Consider the following 20437-nt stretch of genomic DNA (forward strand, 5'->3'; position numbering starts at 1 on the left):
TCCAGACTCCCTGGTTTTTTTTTTTTGGGTTTTTTTTATTCGGTATGACGGTGATGTTGACACTTCGATTTCTAGTGCGGTTATGATTTAAATCGTTGAGCGGCAGCCTATTAATTATATTATATTATAACCGCACTAGAAATCGAAATGTCAACATCACCGTCATACCGAAGAAAAAACAAAACAAAACAAAAAAAAAAAACAGGGTGTCTGGAACACTGACGCTAACCATTACCTCGACGTGTTTCGACTTATGAGTAACTTACAAGTAACTTTTGTCGACGTGTGCCAACGATCGCATATCGTGCGTACAACTTATTCCCATCGCATGCGGAACGTGTGAGGCATACGGCAAGTACGTCGTAAAATTTTTAGCACGTTTAAAATTTCAAGACGTACCCCACTTACTACGACGTATGATAGCATACTATTCACGTATAACAAACTTACCCAAACCGTATTCGACGTGCGCCAGCGTTTTAGACGCATTTTTCAGAGGTCAGCATATGCTGGCAAGATCGCCAAGGTGTGACTGTGATGTTGACACTTCCATTTCTCCGGCGGTTATGATTTGAATCATTGTGCGGCAGCCTTTTAATGGGCTATGCCACGTGATCGTCGGCAATACGTGCAGCGCGCTATGCATAAGTTAGACTATCGTTGGGCATAGGTTGTGAACGCCAACGACAACTCAGCAGTCGTTGGTATAAGTTATCTACAAGACAACGAAACGTTCTGTGTCCGTTACTAATATGTTATGCATACGACCAACTCGTTATGAATACATCCGAATCTTTAAAAAAACATCAAAAGTTCAGTGTAAGCCAGCGTTTTACATACATTTTGATACGTTGCCATTGCTGGCTAAAACGTCAAGGTGTGACTTGGCCTTTACAGACGTAAAACGTTTGACTTCTTCGTTCGCTACATTGTCCTGGTTAAAAATACACTGGGGAGTGTCCTCACTGGCCATATTCATCAAAAATCGCCGATCAGCTGCCGGTGATTTCCTCCCTGCAGGAAGCTGCCATCTTGGCCAACTTAGCTGGTCACATGACAGTCTGGCGTAATTTGCATACGATGTCAGCCGATCTATTGGCTGTCGAGGCGTCACGTGGCCTCACGTGTTCCGAGTGGAGAAAATTCAAATAAGAGAGCGTAGGAAATGCATCGATTTTCAAGATGAAAATACACAATAACTGCAGCTACTTGAGTGGAGAACTTTTGGATACGTACAGTATGTATTTGGATATATACTATCATATCATCAAGGTTTTATATACCCCCCCCCCCCACCCCCGATGAGTGGAACGAAACTGCACGATACAGCTTACGGCTGATGGCCGATATTTGTTTAATCAGGTTCTATTTATCTATTATTAGGACTTGTATGAACATCTGATTGCATTTTCAGTCAAATTCATGCAGAAATACAGAAAATTCTGAAGAGTTCACAAACTTTTTCTCCCCACAGTATATATAAGTTAATCAAACCGAATTGAACAACCAACCTCTCAGACTTTATTTGGAAGCTCTAACCATTATACCACAGAGTCTGGTTTCACATCGACTGTAAACCCACAGATTTGAAACTTGAAATCGGCATCACCACAGAAAACATTCAATCAACAGAGCTACCCTGCTTCCCCCAACACTGTTTCAACCTTTCGTGACGTCTTCGTCGTGGAGATGGTGAGCGAGAGCTAGAACTGGATGACGATGTCGATCTTTTCCTGAAAACATTTCGGTTGCCAAAGCGTGACTGGTATCCAAAAGGTAAGCCCCTTCCAACACCAGCTATTACACCAGTTTTGGGCATTTCACCACCAGTGCCACTCCACTGCGTCGGCAACCGTCGGTTTACTTTAGCAGCCTCCTTTCCTAAACTGGGAAAGAAAAAATAATATTTTACTTCCGGGGCACTGAGGAAGGTTCCAAATGAGTGGTGATTAAGCAACTTCACGACACCTTAAAAACTTTTTTGTTGTTGTTGCGTAAACACAAGTAGGTCGATCTATATGCAAAGCTTACGAGCTTCAACAGGTTGCTTGTTTTGTAAAGATGATTTCAAAAATAGTCTCTGACTGCAGAAATGTTTTAACATGGAATTTAATATCACAGTTTAATGAAAATTTAGGAATCAGCAGGTATTTGTAGCAAGCATGTCTTTGTCAAAATACAAAAAATAAAAACAATAAAAAAATGTAAAAATTCAGAAAACCTTGCCATCCATCTTTCAACAAAATTGGTGTTTGTTACTAAACAATATGCTGCAGAGATTTGTGAAATTACATATTTGCAAAGTATTAGATAAATTAAAAACTGTACATTGCCTAAAAATAAAAATTCATAAGAAACTAGAAGGGCACCCGGTAGAGCGCATACCTCCGCCACGTAATGCCTGATCCACGAGAACATATCGGGACCATTATATTTTTGAAATATCATGCTATACAGTACTATATGGTTTTTGGCCCGATCTCTCAATGGTGAAGAATTACTTTAAAAATAAATAATTCTCGTATCTTCACCAAATTGAATCAATTCTTCGTTGTCAGTCACACATCCGACGTGTCCACCAAGTTTCGTCCGAATCCGTCCACAACTTTTGAGATATCGTGCTATATATCGTTTTTGGCCATCTCTCTCAATGGTGAAGAATCATTGAAAAAAATTCTAGTAGTCGGATCCGGATCCGGATCCGGATCTTCACTAAAATCTAATCAGTTCGTCCTCATCACACACCGAACCCGTCCACAAATTTTTGAGATATCCTGCACACAAACAGACAAAACAAACATACAGAAAGGGGTGAAAACAACCTCCTTCACCTTTGGTGGCGGAGGTAATTAATTCAAGACAACAGCACTTCATCTGCCTTGCACAAAGTTGCAATTCCTTTGACTTCTGCCATTTCACTGCTAAACATGGGATTTAAAAATAAATAAATAAAACTCACTCCGGTAATGGCTCTTTGCCCCAGTCAATGGTATATGCTGAGCCGTCGTTGAGCCGGGATGTCAGAATCTGCTTCAGCACTTTCTCAGTTGAATCCTTGTCAGTCTCTGATCCGCACGAAGCAAAACACCTCTCCACATAGGCTTTCATTGCTGGTGGCCACTCAGCCTGCTTTGGTGTTGCTCTTTAAAAACACAGCAATAAAGTTGGTGCTGCATTATTTTATATGATATATACATATAAACACACGACAAGCTGAGGGTTGTTGGGATAATGCATCGCTCCTAAAAGGCATATCCAACCAATATTTGTACCAGAACCTAATCTGTCAATTTTATACTAAACAGGTGAGTGTAGACCACGTTTCATGGGACATTTCATACGTTTATCAACAGACTTCCCCAGGCCAAATGGGTTTAACAGACATGGCATACTGTAAAAATCATTTCTTTTTGTATCTCGGAACAAAATTTATATGGACAACATTGTCAACAAGCAACTGGAAATCTGTAGGAAGCCTCTAAACAACATGACCCGATACGCAAATACGGTGCCTTTTGCAGCGATCAGCCATTATGGTTTATCTATATCCCACGAATGGAAAAGTGAGTTCTCGCAACCCATAATAGACCATAACTAAGTAATTATGAGTATGTACCAACTACAGTTCCCTTGCAAGCCATAAAATTGGGCCAATCATTAAGTAGTGTGCAGAAAAACCATATATTTATGTTAAAATTATTTCACCTTTTATAGAACCAGGTGTCTGTGAAACCCATTTGGCCTCCTGGGTATATAGATTTTTAAAATATATAGTTTATCGATGTTTATTGTGAAAGCTAACATTATGTCAATTTGTGTTGCACGTATCTGACGGAAGATGACTCGCCACACAGGAAAACAGGTGCTGGATGGAGCCGTGTCTCTGAAACGGCCGAAGAGAAGGTGCGAAGACATGCTTACAGACTACACCAAGTGTGTCATATGTCAAGAACCTGCAATCAAACAACTGTTGAACATTCAGCTGACAACAGCTCCAAAACTTGTCACCATGACCTGGAGACAGGACGAGACCTACAGAAGGCTGCACCATGATGCAACCAAGGACACGTGGGTGGCAGAGACATCACCCAAGTGGCATGCCAAATGCAGAAACTTGTATATGAATAAAAAGAGCTAGACTCACAGAAAAGAGGTATCCAGGAGCGCAAATTGCACGACGGTGGCCCAGCCAGAGTGCAGTAACTCAACCAAAACGTCCATCATTCCAAGAATGCACTGCACAGCAGCATCTGATGCCAAGAGTACATGTATCATAGGTAACACAAGGTGGGTGAAAGGAAAGGCACCTATAGTCAGGGTGTTGACAAAAAGCAGCCAACAGGCGATCACTGAGAAGGCCAAGAAGCTGAGTGGAGAGGACATTTTGCTGAAACCTATTGGGCAAGGACATGACATGGTCGCAAATGACATATCATGTCACATACCATGCACGAATGCATTCAAGGCAACGAGAGTCACCAATGGTAGATCTGTGCAGAATAATCTGTATGATGTGGCTTTGAATCATCTGGTGGAGCAGCTGATGTCCCTGTTCCAGGAGAAATGTGGCTTCCTGATCAAGTCGTTGCGGCATAAGTACCGGGTGATTCTGCGGGAGCTGGGAGTAAAGACTGCAGACACCTACAGGTCAATATCACTGAAATGTAAACTGCAGCAGAAATTTAGGGAGCGCATCTCTATCATCAACCAAACCGTTGGATCTGCCTTCATCTGTGCATCTTTAATACCCCTCGGTGATGCCCTTGAGAAGCTGAGGCATCTGGAAGCATTGAGCCAAATCGATGAAACACAGCGGATTATACTGTGTGCAGCCAAAATACTAAAAGGAGACATCAATACGTGCAGGAAGGACAGACAACAAGAGCAGTCAACTGAAGTTTCATTTGCCGCTGCTGAGAAGATGATTCCCAATTCCCTCTTCAACTTCACAGCAATGCTGCTCTGTGATAAACCAAGAGTATCAACCCAAGGAGACCCTCTGAGATCAAGACGAGTGTTGGTTGATCAGCAGGTTAGGGAAAAGGCATTTACAGTGTCTCAACAGCTCCTACAACATGTGGCTGGGGTGCCTACACCACTGGGAATTGCCACAACCTACCCACGTATAAAAATCAGACACAAAGCAAGTCCCTGATGAAGCTCAACAACAGACTCGGCCAAGGGATCAGCTATGATCGTCTGCAACAACAGCTGATGACACAAAGTGCCAACATGATGCAACAGGTGGAGGAAGACAGGGTGTACATTTCAGAAAACATGTCTCACAGCGATGAGGTCCTCCACGTCTTTGCGATGGACAATTTGGACTGGAAGAAGACGACACTGGAAGGCGGCAGTTTCAATGCGACAACTGCGATCATTGAAAATGCAGAGCAAGATGAATCCAGTGACCACTCCAGACAAATCGAGTGTGTCAGTCTTTGCACTGCACCTTCAAAGAGACAGAAGACCCTTTCAAATGTTCCTGCTGCTGAAATTCCCACCTGCCACATCTCTGCCAGTGATAGGTGGAAGTCCAGATCACTCACCAGCATCAAAGCTCTTGGAAGTTTGGAAACCCCATCTGACAACACTGCAGAGGAGATGTTGCTTGTTTGGCGTCTTGGGCGACAAATCAGAACGTCACAGCTGCTAGATGTGCCATATGCCATATGCTAGATGTGCCATCTCTGCTAGAGATGCAACATTGACTTCAGTTGGGCGGATATTGCTGCAGTGACTGGCTTTGTGTATCCCCATTTGGTTCGAGCAGCAACGTTGAGAGTGATTCCTTCTTGGCCACTCTTCTCCCTGGCATCTGCATTGTAGGTCTGCTCTAGAAACATGTCAGGATAGACTCTGTTGTGATGACCATCTGCTCTTCGCCCAATGAATGCTCCATTCAACAACACCCTGTGTACCTGTGGGGCGGTATCAGGCAGCTTCCTCATTTCAGATAAGTACAGAGGCAGGGACTGTTGGCCATTCATGTAGTGCCCAGATGCTGTTAGGTCGGGAAGCATTCTTGCTGACTCTCACATATGCCCAACCAGTTGCCTTCACAAACGAACATGTGGGGTATGTCTGACATCTCCAGAAAATTCAACCAGAATACCACTGTTGGAAGATCTGCAAGGGAATTCTGAAATTCCAGCATCTGCTCTTGAAGAACCACAAGCTGAGGGTGGCATTTTGTATGGATTCCAGCTGCTCATTCACATCAATGGTGCTGTCAAGCTGTGTCTTCAAGACATTTTCAATGGTGTTTTGCCACTTTTGGGTCTCTCTCTCTCTCCTTCTCCTTCTCCTTCTCCTTCTCCTCCTCCTTCTTCTTCTTCTCCTCCTCCTCCTCTTCTTCTTCTTCTTCTTCTCCTCCTTCTTCTTCTTCTTCTCCTTCTCCTCCTTCTCCTCCTTCTTCTCCTCCTTCTCCTCCTTCTTCTCTTCTTCTTCTCTTCTTCTTCTCTTCTTCTTCTCTTCTTCTCTTCTTCTTCTCTTCTTCTCTTCTTCTCTTCTTCTCTTCTTCTCTTCTTCTCCTCTTCTCCTCCACAGCTGCTAGATCACAGCTGCTAGATGTCCTCTTCTCTTCAACCGGGCTGTGCTCCAGAAGTTCCATAATGATGTAGCACAAAAGGTCACCCCAACCCAGCTCAGCATGACCAGGTTTATGCAGGATGGTGCATCCGGTATTCAGCTGGTGACACCAACACTTTCCTGCGGCAGCTCTTCAGAAACCACCTTGTTGCCCTGGGTACCGCTCATTACAGGGCAACCCATAGCCCAGACCTGAACCTTCTGGACTACTGGTTCTGGGGAGCTGCCAAGGACTCTGTCAAGATAAACCACCCTGCCAGACCGGATGATCTGAAGCAGGACATGTCAGACTACCTCCAGGCAGTGCCACATGAGACCTAAAGACCTAAAGTTGGACAGAACTTTGGAGTCAGGATCAATACCTGTCTGAACAGCACAGAACACATCGAGAACGTCAATTACAAGGATTTTGCGTAAATGCCAATTTCAGACCTGACGCTCTCACCAACTCCAGCAGCGACACTGCAATAGCAACCAGTGACAGAAAATACTATGTCATAATCTTTCAAAAAATGTTTGGTTCACATTCTAGAGGTTTCTGTTTCTTTATGAATAAACATTTTAAGTTGCATCACTCTTTTTGAAACACCCAGTATATTTTGAACTCGGTAATATTGAATGGAAGTTCCAACGCAGTGCAAAGGATTCATTTGAAATGTCTCCACAATCATATCATCCCATCCTCTGCAATTATTCTAGCTAAAGGTGGATTCAGACCAATGATTCAAGGAACTCCAAGGAAGGAAGTATGGGTACATAGGCATACGTGTCGAAACTGTAAGCACCAAATTGTGACACTGGTTATCCCCGCACAGAGGGCAGGATCTCCCAGAAATACTTTTTTGGTCTTGCCCCATAGATAATCCATCGCAGAAAGGATTGGTATTCCCATCAGCAAAGCGACAGGTCTTATACGTGAGTCAATCCAAAATGGAAAATCACCCAAGTAAGAGCCTTGTTGATGCAGTCGTCATATTAAAAGAAATGAAATTATTGAATAAGCTGGTATTTCTCAAGGTACCACCTTATGAGTATAATTCAAGAAAATATAGGTATGTCCACAGTGTTTAATACAGATTCCCAGGAATCTGAATGCTCAGGATAGTCACCGATGGGCAGAATCATGTCGCAAGTTTTTGGATGACGACAACGCTGATCCAGGAGAGTTTTAAGCCTAACTGGCAACTTGTGGGTTTGTGTAGATCTATTTTATAGGATTCCTGGTCTCAAAGGAGGTTATGCACTGAACTCTGTGGGCAAGATAATGGCATCAGTTTTATGGGATGTGGTGATGACCAATTTGCCAGCACCATAATACAACAATTTCTCCAGAATATTGCTCCAATTCGTTTTTTTTTTTTAATAAGTAAATAAATGTGAAAGGCCATCAAGAAGAAATAATGAGGAACATGCTCTTCCTTTCTGACAATGCACAAACAAACGATGCCCATGTTGTAGAGAAGGCATTCGAGCAATTAAAATCACCGAACTTGCAGTCCAAACCTTGCTGCGATTGACTTCTATTTGTTCCGACACAAATCTCACATTTTCCAAGATAATGATGATGCAGATGTCATTGAGGTTACTGAAACCTGGCTGCAAAAGCTATCAGAATCCTTCAATTTCTATGGCAAGGACAGAAGACGACTGCAAACAAGTACAAGAAAAGGGTGGATATGTAGAAAAATCAACATCTGATTGTACGGCTATTTCTCGTTTGACTCGCCCATTCAACAAATGGTTTGACTGGCCCTTGCATAAACAGAAACTTTTCGGCAAAGGTGATTAATGAAATAATCAATGCCACATTATCAAAATAAATGCTAAAACCGATGCCACACATCGCACATGGAAAAACTCTTCTTCCTCCGACTCGCATTCAGCTTTCATATCCGCCAGAAACCATTGCAAACATGTTATTCGAGAAGCGAAGCATTCCTTTATTCAAAATAAATGTGACAACCTCTCATCTTCTTCCACGAATAGATCTTCCTGGTCCTTAGCTAAAAGTATCTCCAACAACTTCTGTCGCTCTACCTTTCCTCCGCTTTTCCGTTCCGATGATACTATCGCCGTCTCTCCGACTGATAAAGCAACTCTTTTTGGTTCTCTTTTCTCCTCGAACTCCACACTGGATGACACATTCCATCTCCCGCTGATGCACCCCTCACCGATCCTATGTCCCTCCCTACAATCCCTTTTCATGCAGTCAAAAAAAATACTCTCTCTGGACATAAGCAAGGCCAATGGGCAAGATGGCATTCTTCCCTGTGTCTTGAAGGAATGTGCTTCAGAACTTGCACCCGTGCTTGCTCGTTTGTTTCGGTTTTGTTTAAAAACCCAAACTTTTCCTCTAACCTGGAAACATGCCTTAGTACAAACTATTTTAAAGAAGGGTGATCGTTCACACCCTTCTAACTACCGTCCTATTGCTCTGACTTCTACTGTTTCCAAAGTCTTTGAATGTCTTCTCAATTCCCATTTTCTCAAGCATCTTGAATCTCACAGTCTTCTATCTGACCACCAATACGGTTTTCGCAAGGCAAGAACTACAGGTGATATCCTTTCTAACATTACGAATGTCTGGGCCTCTTCTTTGAGAGATTTGGGGAATCCTTTGTTGTCGGCCTTGATATCTCAAAAGCCTTTGACAGAGTTTGGCATTGGGGATTGATATCCAAGCTTCCCTCTTTCGGCTTTCCTCCTCCACTCTGCTCTCCAATATCGAGCTTTCTTTACGACCGCTCTATTTCCGTAATTGTTGAAGGTTCATCATCTCCCCACTTCCCTATCAACAGCGGTATACCTCAGGGTTCTGTTCTGTCCCCAACACTCTTCCTTCTTTTTATCAATGACCTTCTTTCTTCCACAAATAACCAAATGCACTGGTATGCTGATGACTCAACATTACATTCCTCCATGTCTTTCCCATCTGCCCAGTCTTCTCTCACTCGATCAACATCTCATTTCATCACAGCCAACTCTTTAAATTCGGATTTGGACAAGATCTCCCAGTGGGGCAAATGTAATAAAGTTTAGTTTAATGCTTCAAAAACTCCATTTCTTCCCATCTCTCTCTAAAACTCCTCTCAACTCTCCAATCTCCTTTGAAAGCTCTATAATTACACCATGTGATACAATAAACCTACTAAGTATCACTCCAACATCAAATTTATCCTGGAATCCACACATTACGCAAATAGCTTAGTCTGCCTCGAAGAAATTAGGAGTCCTGTTCAGATGTCGAAGATTCTTCTCCTCTGAATAGTTGCTCCAACGACATAAAAGGATCGATTCGTCCTTGTATAGAGTAATGCTCTCACATCTGAGGATGTTCCAGCTCCACATACTTACTGGACAGAATTGAATTCAAAGTTACTTGACTTGTCAACTCTACCAATGTGACCTCAAAACTTTACCCACTCAAATTACGCCACATAATAGGCTCTTTTTTTATATCTTTCTCTTTTCTGCAGATATTACTTCGGTTTTTGCTCGCAAGAACTTGTTGCTTATGTACCTCCACCATTAGCGAGACCAAGGAATACTTGACAAGCCACATCACATGATAATTGTGTGGCCATTAGCAATTCAAGGGTGGGCCGTTACAATGTTTGTTTCTTCCCACTCCACTGTCAAACTCTGGAACTCTTTACCTTCTCATGTCTTCCCAAACACTTATGACCTTCCCCTTTTCAAAAAGCTGATTTTTTACTTTCTCAAAAACTCTTAGTCTATTCTCTCTTTTCTTACTTTTCTATTCTTGCAGTTCTTTTATTTAAGGTTTGGCCTCGATGAGGACTATTTAGTCCATGCCTGTGGCCTTCAACATCAAAAAAAACTAAAACTAAAAATAAATCAGAGCAAGTAAACTGTAAGCATCCAATCCAAATGAGCATAAGAAAGGCAACCAATCATGGAAAAGAGGCACTGACACTAATGAAAAATAATAAAAAGAATGAAAAGAGAAAAAAAAATAAAGATTCATTGAGAGTGTAGTTGTTGTTTGTATGTACATTTTCGAAAAAGGTCAAGTGTTTAGAAAATAAAAATTATCATCAGATAGGGTAATCTTAGGTTCTGACATTTCATGCCAAACATGTATCATCTGCCACCGAATCTCTCACTTGTGAGCTGAAGACACTTTTTCTGTGTGAGATTTTGGAATGCTTGGCAAAGGCAATGGTGAGCCCTTCGGTTGCTGGGTAGAATTGTTCTGCTGAGGTGGCACCCGATTTGTGCTTGTGGCAGGGGATCTCTTCGATAAGTTGAACTTCAACGCTACAGGAGTCTCTGCAAGATAGGGGGGGGGGGTAAAAAAAAAAATTGGAAACGCTCAGCATTAGGACATTTCAAATAGGTTCTGAAACCTATGCTTTAAAAATGTACTATTTTTAAATCAGAAAAAAATGAAAAAGCCAGGTGGGGGTTCATATAACATATAATGGGGTACAAAACTGAGTCCACTTCAATCAATGCCAAGCTTTCTCAAATCACAATTTCAAACAGATTTGTCATAATATTGAGGACACGTATGTATATTCTTTAATTTATTATAGTTATTATTAACAATCACTCTGTCCTAACAGAATAAATGAAGGGTGAATACATTTGAGAGAAAGACAAAATTATGTGAACAGTCTGACTATGCTCTGGAGTGTATTACAACTTGTTGGGAAAAACATTGACTCAAACATAATCCATAAACTCATTAAATCAATCCCAAATTAAGTTGTCGGTTCTCAAAGTAAAAGGGTCACAATGATTACACGCAAGGACGGATTTGATATTTCATATTATATAATCAGTGTTGTTACATCCAAAAGAGTTCATGGAAATCCCTTGAAAATGTTTTTCGTTTCATATTGCAATTTGTTTTATCATGTTCCAATTAATAAATTTTCTGACTGGACTCAAACTTTTGCACCCCACACTATGTATACAAGAAAGAAAAAAAACCATAAAAAAAAGAAGTTAAAACAGAGGGATGAAATCTCAAAAAAAACAACTAAACAAGGTAGGAATGACACCACATTTCGATTCCACAATACGATGTCATAATCCTCTTATGCATTACCATCAGCACATCTTTTGACATTTTATTTTTGTTGTGGGATTGTGATGGAACAACGTCAAAAGAGGTCATGGTGCTAATCCATGAGGATTGCCATCGTAATATGGTGTCATTCTTCTTCTTCTTATTCATCCATCACAATCCCACAACAAAAGTAAAAGTCATATTGTGGCATCATAATATTGTAGAGACACACACACACACACACACACACACACACACACACACACACACACACACACACACACACACACACACACACGGCGGGAGCATTTACAATCCACGCTATCATCCTGGCAAAGGTCTGCCTGCATGCATGCGCCTACATGCAGCGACCTTTGCATCCCACTAGTCGGCTCACTCTGAATTTGATTCGTACATGCTTCAGCCCCGTCAGAGGGGGAGGGTTGGGAGAGAGAGAGAGAGAGAGAGAGAGAGAGAGAGAGAGAGAGAGAGAGAGAGAGAGAGAGAGAGAGAGAGAGAGAGAGAGAGAGAGAGAGAGAGAGAGAGAGAGAGAGAGAGAGAGAGAGAGAGAGAGAGAGAGAGAGAGAGAGAGAGAGAGAGAGAGAGAGAGAGAGAGAGAGAGAGAGAGAGAGAGAGAGGTGGAGAGAGAGAGGGAGAGAAGAGGAAAGGGGGGGAGGGGAGGGGTCAGAAAGAGGGAGAGGGCTGGGAGGGAAAAGGGTGAGGGATTCGGGCAGATGTGGCACCCAGTTTACCGTCCATCCGAGAGACGACGACACACATTGATGAATCACCCTACCTGTGAAACACCGGGATAACAGTTTATAGCTGGGTCGGGATTTGAATCCAGGCTGGACAGAGTGAGCACGTGTACCTCTCGGCGTTCCTGCCGTGACGATTCTTTACTTCATAACTGAAAATATTTTTTCTCATTGTGATCATATAATTTATTTTGCCATCATACCTCCGGTATAGAACCAGAGGATCACAATTGAAACTTGAAGAACGTGCGCCAAGTGGCTTCGCCACACAATGCACAAAACGTTTGAAGAAACTTTTAAAAGTGAAACGTTAAATTTTTATTTACATATATCTTTGGCGAAGTGACGGGTCTTATAATGGAAAAACAAAAGGGGAAACATCATGGAAAATAAAATTTCACACTTTCCGCGAGCCAGCATTCAAGTCAATCGACACACTTCAGTCAATTCAGTGACAGTGCAAATATTGTAGAGCGCCCAGCAAGTGGCTTAAGCACTCCAACGAAAGGTTAATAAGAAATGGCTTGCTTGGCACGCGATTATAAATTATCAATCACCGAACTGGCAAATATGTCCGAATTGGACAAAGGGACACTTTTTGGGGAGTCAGAACTACTCGCAAGTTCGACTGGAGCTTTGCTTAGTTTAAGTTATGGCATGAGCTAATGGCATGTGCGAAAATGAAATAAAGCCACGAAAGCAGCTGTCTCCGGATGTTTATAAGCATTGCAATGTACCCAGCGATTCATAGCTATGATGAACAGGAATTCGATAATATGAGTGAGGAAAGTGGGAAAAATAAAAAATAACATTATCATGAAGAAATCATTGCAGCCTGTTCCAAGTCAAGGAAGGCATCGTTGAGCAGGCCAAAAAACATGGAGGCTTCAGACCCCAGCAAAGTTACCGAGGATACGACTTAAGACCCAAAAAGTGACGTCGCCGAGGAAACGCCTGATGAAGGATATAATTAAATAAGGCCGTTAATTATCTTCAAAAGGGGTGTTTCAATTAACCCAGACACCCAATTTTCACTCTTGCACTTCCTTTGAGTTTTCCTTGGATGCATAGAAAGTTTCACGCTGCTAGGTTTCATGGTTTTGGAGTTATGGAGGAGACACACACTGACATTTATTAATATAGGTAAAACTATTTAGGTTTTATATATTTATAAATTTTGGGTTACATGCACTATCCCAGATAACAAGCTCAAATGAGCTAAGATCCTCGTCCTCTTAATGATGACGTCATAAAAACGAATATGACGTCGTTGTGATGTATCAGGTTTGCGATAAATGATCTGTGCTAATGCCCGGCTTGATTCCCGCAAACAAAATTCAAACAGCTTGCCTAGTTTCGGAGATAATGGTATTCGGCGATAATAATAATCGGCGATTTCCATTAGCGGCGATATTATGACGTCAACTTTTTTTCTCAGAAGAATTTCCAAAATCGGAGATGGTTGCTGCCTGTGCGTGGGCTTTCTGCATATACATGGCAAGTTTCACGAAGATCCGATGAAAACTCTGGGTTGTGAAACAAAAAATGTCAAAAAATAGGAATGACGTCATAGAAATTGATAAGACGTCATAAAAATTGATATGACGTCATAAAATTGATATGACATCAGTGATGCATCATATGTGCGGTAATTAATCTCTGCTAATGTCCTGTTCGATTTCCGCAAACAGAATTCAAAAAGCTTGCCTAGTTTCAGAGATAATTTTTTAGGCAATTTCCATTAGCGGAGATATTTTGACGTCATAACTTTTTTTTTCTAGGAGGAATTTTCAAAATCAGAGATGGTTACTGTCTGCGCAGGGTATTTTTACATATATATGCCAAGTTTCAGGAAGTTTCGATGAAAACTGTAGGCTGTGAAACAAAAAAGTCCACAAGAAGAAGATGAAGAACAACAACGTGAGTAAGACTTAGAGATCCTCCACGAGGATCTAAAAAGTAACTTCCTCATTTTGGAATTACCAGCACGTCTTCAGCAGTTATTGAGGTAGGTTGGGCTACAGTTTACATTGTTTTGAGAGGGGAGGAAGGAGAAGAAGCAGTACAAATTGGCGTTTTAGCAATCTCTTGTTGTGGTACTTTAGCTTTGTATTCTGGTGTCTTTTTAAGTCTTGGTCGTTCAGAAAACGCTCGAGAATAAAAGGTATGGCTTTTAAATGTTTACAACTTCACTCTAAAGTGATTTATAAGCCTATCATTGTGCACACATTTGAATGGGCGACCATTTTTTCCCCCGTATCATCTCTCGATCCGGAGTACTACCATACTATATATCATCTCAAACAATACAAGAAGAAAAGAAAAATAAATTGTAAAGACTTAAAGACATGCACACGCAGTACAAATTAAGCTGGGAAAACTTCAAGCTTGACTTTTTTCAAATAAGAACAGATGCAGGATAAAAAATAATAATTCAAAAAAAAAATAATAATAATAAAATAAAGAAGAAAAAAAAGCAGAAGCCTGACATACGTTTGGCCTTCTGCCACTGTTGAGGACTTTTGACTTCTCTCTTGACAGACTCAACAAATGGTGAGCAAGAGCTATTGGCTGTTGGAAAGATTCGCCTTCTTTCTGCGAAGGTCGGTGTGTTGCCAGGTGGTGTGGGCGGCTGTGGAAGCAGTGGAGGCGGTGGTGGTTGCGGAGGGGTGGGAGGTTGCGGAGGCAGGTGGGTCGATTCGGGTAGGTCAGGTGGCTGCGCCTGCATGCGGATGGTGATGCCAGTCACGAGTTAAATAAAATTGACAATGAAGTGAGTAAGGCACTTCCAAAAAAAAAAAAAAAAAAATCCCACTAATCACCTCCAGAATCCTGAAGAAATGACATTGAAAATGTTGGGTTTCATCTATCATTCACAAAATACCAATTAAAAAAAAATGTTGAATTTGGTGAATAATTTTCAAAGTACTTGTACATTCACCAAAAGAAAAATCTAATTTGAAAGAAGCTTATTAAACATGCATACACTTGTACCATGAGCTCTTAGCAGGGAGCACCAACATGCTGCACGTTTGCAGAACTTCATTTCCTTTATCCTCACATACGGATTTCATCTGATACATATATTTGATTTTAATGTTTTCAATTACAAAATGTGGAGAAAGGATTAATTGGGAGTTCCTGGATGTGTGAAGACCAAGATTCGAGAATACAGTGAAAAAAAAGTGAAAAGCTTCATATGAACAAACTATATGACAGCATCAGCGAGGAGTTGATAGGAAGACGGCAAGTGAAGTACGCGGTTTAGTGTCAGCACATGTGCTCATGTGGATGGACCGCACATGGGCATTTGCGGCAAAAATGGACAGCACATGTGCTCATGTGGATGGTGTTCCAAAACCAAATAAAACAACACATTGAATAATGATGTTTCAAAATTTGTTAATTTTGGGGATGGACATTTTACAATTTTATGGTTGTTTTATTCAGATTTGTGAAAAGTAATGTGTGTGTGTGTGTGTGTGTGTGTGTGTGTGTGTGTGTGTGTGTGTGTGTGTGTGTGTGTGTGTGTGTGTGTGTGTGTGTGTGTGTGTGTGTGTGTGTGTGTGTGTGTGTATTTTTTGTGCACTGTCATTACCTCTGCCACAGAAGGTAGATGGAGGTTATGTTTTCCCCCCTTTCTGTGCATCTGTGAGCAGGATGTCTAAAAGTTATGGACAAATTCAGAAAAATATTTGGCAGACAGTTTGGGCATGTGACAGGAACAAATTGAATAGATTTGGTTGATGATCCAGATCTGGGTTTTGTTTTTCTTTTGTTTTTTTGTTAGTGAAATCTTTTTTGGATTTGTGCTAAACATTTTCAGAACAAATTAGCCAAATTGAACAGATTTCTAAATGCATAGCTTAAACCTGAAAACAGTCACAAACATGAAGCAAAACTGCCCAACAGAATTCCAAATCTTTGCGAAAATTGTGAAATACCTTAGAGTTGAAAAAAATTCTGATTATTTCATAAATCACATTCACCTAAAACTTTCTGGATATACAAGGGCCAGTCAAAAGGTTTATTGAACAAGATAGTCAAGCAAGACATCGTACAATCATGTCTGTCTGCGGCAATTCCATGAAAAAAGAACACGAGGTGGCGTCACAGTACTTCTACATTAGCAAAGGACAAAGCAACAGCACATGGAATCAGGGTGACAAACACAGGGAATCATGAAATGAAAATAAAATTATAAACAGGTGGGAAAAAGGTGGAAAGCGGATCCATAAGACGTTGCACTATAAACTAAATTAATCTTGATGAGGATGTGCATGTAGTGTATGTTCACCAAAAAGGACGAATTGATTCGATTTTGGTGAAGATCCGAATCCGGATCTGGATACAAGAATTATTCAAATTTAAAAGTGATTTTTCACTATTGAGAGATAGGGCCAAAAACTATATCGTACTGTATAGTATGATATTTCAAAAATGTATTTGGCCCGATATGTTCTCGTGGATCAGGCATTACGTGACAGAGGTATGTGCTCTACCGAGTGCCCTTCCAGTTCATTCAGTATTTAGTGCCAGTAATCGAGATCGAGATTGATAGCAATGATCCTCCAAAGCAGCTGCGATGTTAGGAGTGGAGCATTGCCTGTGTTCACATTCCAGATATAAACGGTATTCCTTGGGAATCAAAATGAGATACATTTTCTTTTTAACTACATTTTGTAATTACGCTGTGAGAACCAAGTCTGTGCAGAATCACGGACACATTTTATGAATATTTTATTTGCAACATGATGCAATCTTGACATTTTTCTGCAATTTCCTACATTCTGTTTTTTTGTTGTTGCTGTGCCAGTTTCAGTTTTCCATTTCAAGTCACTAATTCCACAAATTCCATCCATTTTTCATGATTGCAGGAAAATCACTTCCTCTACCGCAGTGGTTTTCACACTTTTTTTAGTGGTGACCCAAATTCAGAACCTCTCTACATCGCGTGACCCAATAGATTCAAAACCCAATTCATAATATACAAGATAAGATTTTAAATGGCACAAGAACATTTACTGTTTACTTTATTCACCATCGTCATGTTTTAATAGACGAGTAAACGGAGAATAGCCGACAGTATCCAAATCGTACAGTTCAATGTTTCAGAAGTTTCGTCCGAATGACATTTAGATATATCAGTGAGAAGGATGAGCCTGTTTTTCAGAAACCAAGTTCTCTATTGGTGGAGAAGTAGATGACAATGCCAGGATCATATCATGCTCCATTTCTAGGCGATTTCTGTACTTTGTTTTAATCACCACCATGGTGGAAAACGACTGCTCACAAAAGTATGATGAAGGATATGGCATGAGAACCTTAATGGCGCGCCGTAACAGGGTCGGGTACGACGGCAGCATTTTGCACCAGAATGTCGACAACGAATTCGTCCGCGCAAGAGCCTGCGCTCCTGAATCCTGCTGGAGCTGTACAAGCTCTTCCTGTGTGTATCATCTTCATCAGCAATCGAGTCCAGTGGAGCCGTGAAAGGGTCCCGAACCACAGAAAAGGACTGCACATCCAGCTCAGGGAAATAGTGCTCGAACTGTTCAATGAGCGACCGAAGGTGACGTGCTATCTCCCCAGAAAGACTGTCGGGCTCAGTATCATCGTACTGGCAGGTCGTTAGATGCTCCACCAGACGGGGGAAAAGGCTGAAGCGCTTAACAGCTGCTTTGTCTGCCAGTAATTTTAGAGTCGCCAGAAATCCACTCATTTTGTCGTGAAAAATCATAAGGTTGGCGTCTTTGACTTGGAGGGAGCGGTTGAAGACATTGAGACGTTCAAAGATGTCAACAAGATAGCACAGTTCTGAGAGCCAAGAGTCTGACTCAAGCAATGCTACCCATGCCGTTTTCCCTTGTGTGCATAGGAACTCCTTCAGTTCATCTTTGAGCTCGTAAACTTGCATAAGAAGGTTTCTTCGAGATAACCATCTCACTTGAGGGTAGAATAGTAAATTATTATGGTCGGCGTCCATCTCCTGGCAGAATAGCCTGAATAACCTAGTGTTGAGGGTGCTCGATTTGATGTGATTCACCATTTTTACGACTTCTGAGAGCATGCTCTGCAAGGTTTCTGGCAAAGTACGAGAGGCGAGCGCTTCTCGCTGAATCAGTGTACCATGGAGGTCTGAGGAGCCACCTCAAGCAATTTATCCTTGAATCCAGAACACACTCCTAACATTGCTGGCACGCCGTCTGTTGTAGAACCGAGCAACTTTCGGAAGTCCAGATCATGGTCACGATAAAACTGCTCTACTTTCCCAAAAATGTCCTCACCTTTGGTGGTGGCCTCCAATGGTTTGATGAGCAGAGGCTCAGCGACAAAGTTCTCAGCCTTGATGAAGCGGACCCAGACAATGAGTTGCGCGTACGATGTGATATCAGTGGACTCGTCCAACTGTATGGCGTGCCACGGCGATTCCTTGATCTTCTGTACGACCTGAGCCGTTACATCCAGACTCATATATTCAATTCTGTGTTGGATGGTGTTGTGTCAGAGGGGTATAACTGCCAGTTTCTTCACCGCTTCCTCCCCAACCATCAGAGATACCATGTCCTTTGCACATGGCAGCACAGAGTGCAGCACAGAGTCTTCCGCAATGGAGTGAGGCTTTTTAGTCTTGGCAACATGGAGCAACACTCGAAACGAGGCCTCTAATAACCGAGAATGGTCTGATGGCATGTACCCTCTCTGTCAAGACGCATATTCTTGAATGCAAGAAGTTTCCTCTCAAGAACGCTCTCTCCTTATCCTGATAAGGCGCATGTTTTGTAGTCAAATGCGTCTGCAACTTATTTTGTTTCATAGACTCCGTAGAAAGCACTTCGAAACAAATCACACACTGAGGCCTCTCTGCCACACTTTTATCCACCACGTAGTAAAAGCCAAGGTGCAGAAATTTATCCTGGTAAGAACGTTCTCGAGATCTGCTGGTGGCCGGTGCTGCCATCACAAATAAGGTCTCGAGTCGTACGTGGAGACGTGAATAGACGTCAATGATAGAGTCAGAGTCTGAGTCTGAGAGGCCGTGGATCAAACCACTAATTTCCTGCCAAAATGAACCGCCCTTCAGCGAGCCCACGCATCGGCTGGATACCATTCCAAGCGTCATGTTGCACCGGTTCCCATACTTTGAACGAACCGTTTATATTACATCCCGTAAAAGCGAACACCGATCAAAAACAGACAATTATTTTTCGCTGCAAGCGGACGCCCACGACCCCACGAAATTTGCTCGGCGACCCCACTAGGGGTCGCGCCCCCAGGTTTGAAAAACCAAGCTCTACCGAGACCAACTAGCTTGCCAAACCACTTTTTGCCCTTCCCCCCCCCCCGCCCCCACAAAATAAATAAATAAATAAATAAATAAACTTTCTGATGTTACAAACTTGCCTCAGGTGTCTGTGGCGCTTGCTGAGGAAATGATGTTGGAGGATACTGTGCCGCCATCTGGGCATGAGGGTACATGCTATACATGCCCTGTAAAGGTAACGAAGCATTAACCACAACAGAAAAAGAAAAGTGTTCAATTGACACGAACAATCGAGTCGAAGATATTGTGGGTGCTTGCTGGTACACTACCATTGAGTACTGTGCATAATAGTTGTTATAAGGATGCATGTTATAGCAGTAGGGGTACTGCTGGTACCATGGGTAATACGGCTGCACTCCAGCCGTGCCCTGGTGCAAAGGCGGTTGCATCTCCGGCGTTCCTGCAACATTCTGCAGTGCAAAACATAGAAATAAAGACAGGATTGACCAACCTGAACAATTTGATTCTTCATCCCTCTTGCTCGCAAACATTTTTAGTGAGAATTTGGCTCTGGCTGCCTCATCCTCTGAACACACCAATGAACCAGAGTTGGTGTCAAAGCCACCCAATGCTCGCCTGTTTATACATTTATCGTTTTTAAAAGACGAGTCTAATAATTAATATTTTTTATAAAGCATTGCAGTGAAGTATAATTATAAAGCAATATATGTATTTGTATATTGTAATCAGTAACAAGAGCGCAAGTGAGCACAATATACGCCCTAA

General features: G+C 41.8%; 1 protein-coding gene and 1 pseudogene across 7 annotated transcripts in view; one reads left to right on the top strand and one right to left on the bottom strand.

The window, feature by feature from the left end:
- Positions 1-20437, bottom strand: part of LENG8 (leukocyte receptor cluster member 8) — an 86046-nt gene that overhangs the window by 31187 nt on the left and 34422 nt on the right. For 6 of the 7 annotated variants that reach the window (XM_085886163.1, XM_085886147.1, XM_085886138.1 and 3 more), the window contains exons 3-8: positions 19981-20121; positions 19792-19878; positions 14881-15109; positions 10719-10884; positions 2960-3142; positions 1665-1886 (exon numbers count right to left, since the gene is read on the bottom strand). In XM_085886163.1, coding sequence (XP_085742289.1) covers positions 1665-1886; positions 2960-3142; positions 10719-10884; positions 14881-15109; positions 19792-19878; positions 19981-20100 — 1007 coding nt within the window. In that variant the 5' untranslated portion in view covers positions 20101-20121. The remainder of the gene's footprint in view (positions 1-1664; positions 1887-2959; positions 3143-10718; positions 10885-14880; positions 15110-19791; positions 19879-19980; positions 20122-20437) is intronic. The other variant, XM_085886168.1, reaches the window with a different exon arrangement.
- Positions 4010-5679, top strand: LOC147034609 (uncharacterized; annotated as a pseudogene).

Source organism: Eptatretus burgeri, chromosome 1 (assembly GCF_056783735.1).
Source record: "Eptatretus burgeri isolate ZD-2024b chromosome 1, Ebu_testis_v1, whole genome shotgun sequence".
In the NCBI taxonomy this organism is placed as follows: domain Eukaryota; kingdom Metazoa; phylum Chordata; class Myxini; order Myxiniformes; family Myxinidae; genus Eptatretus; species Eptatretus burgeri.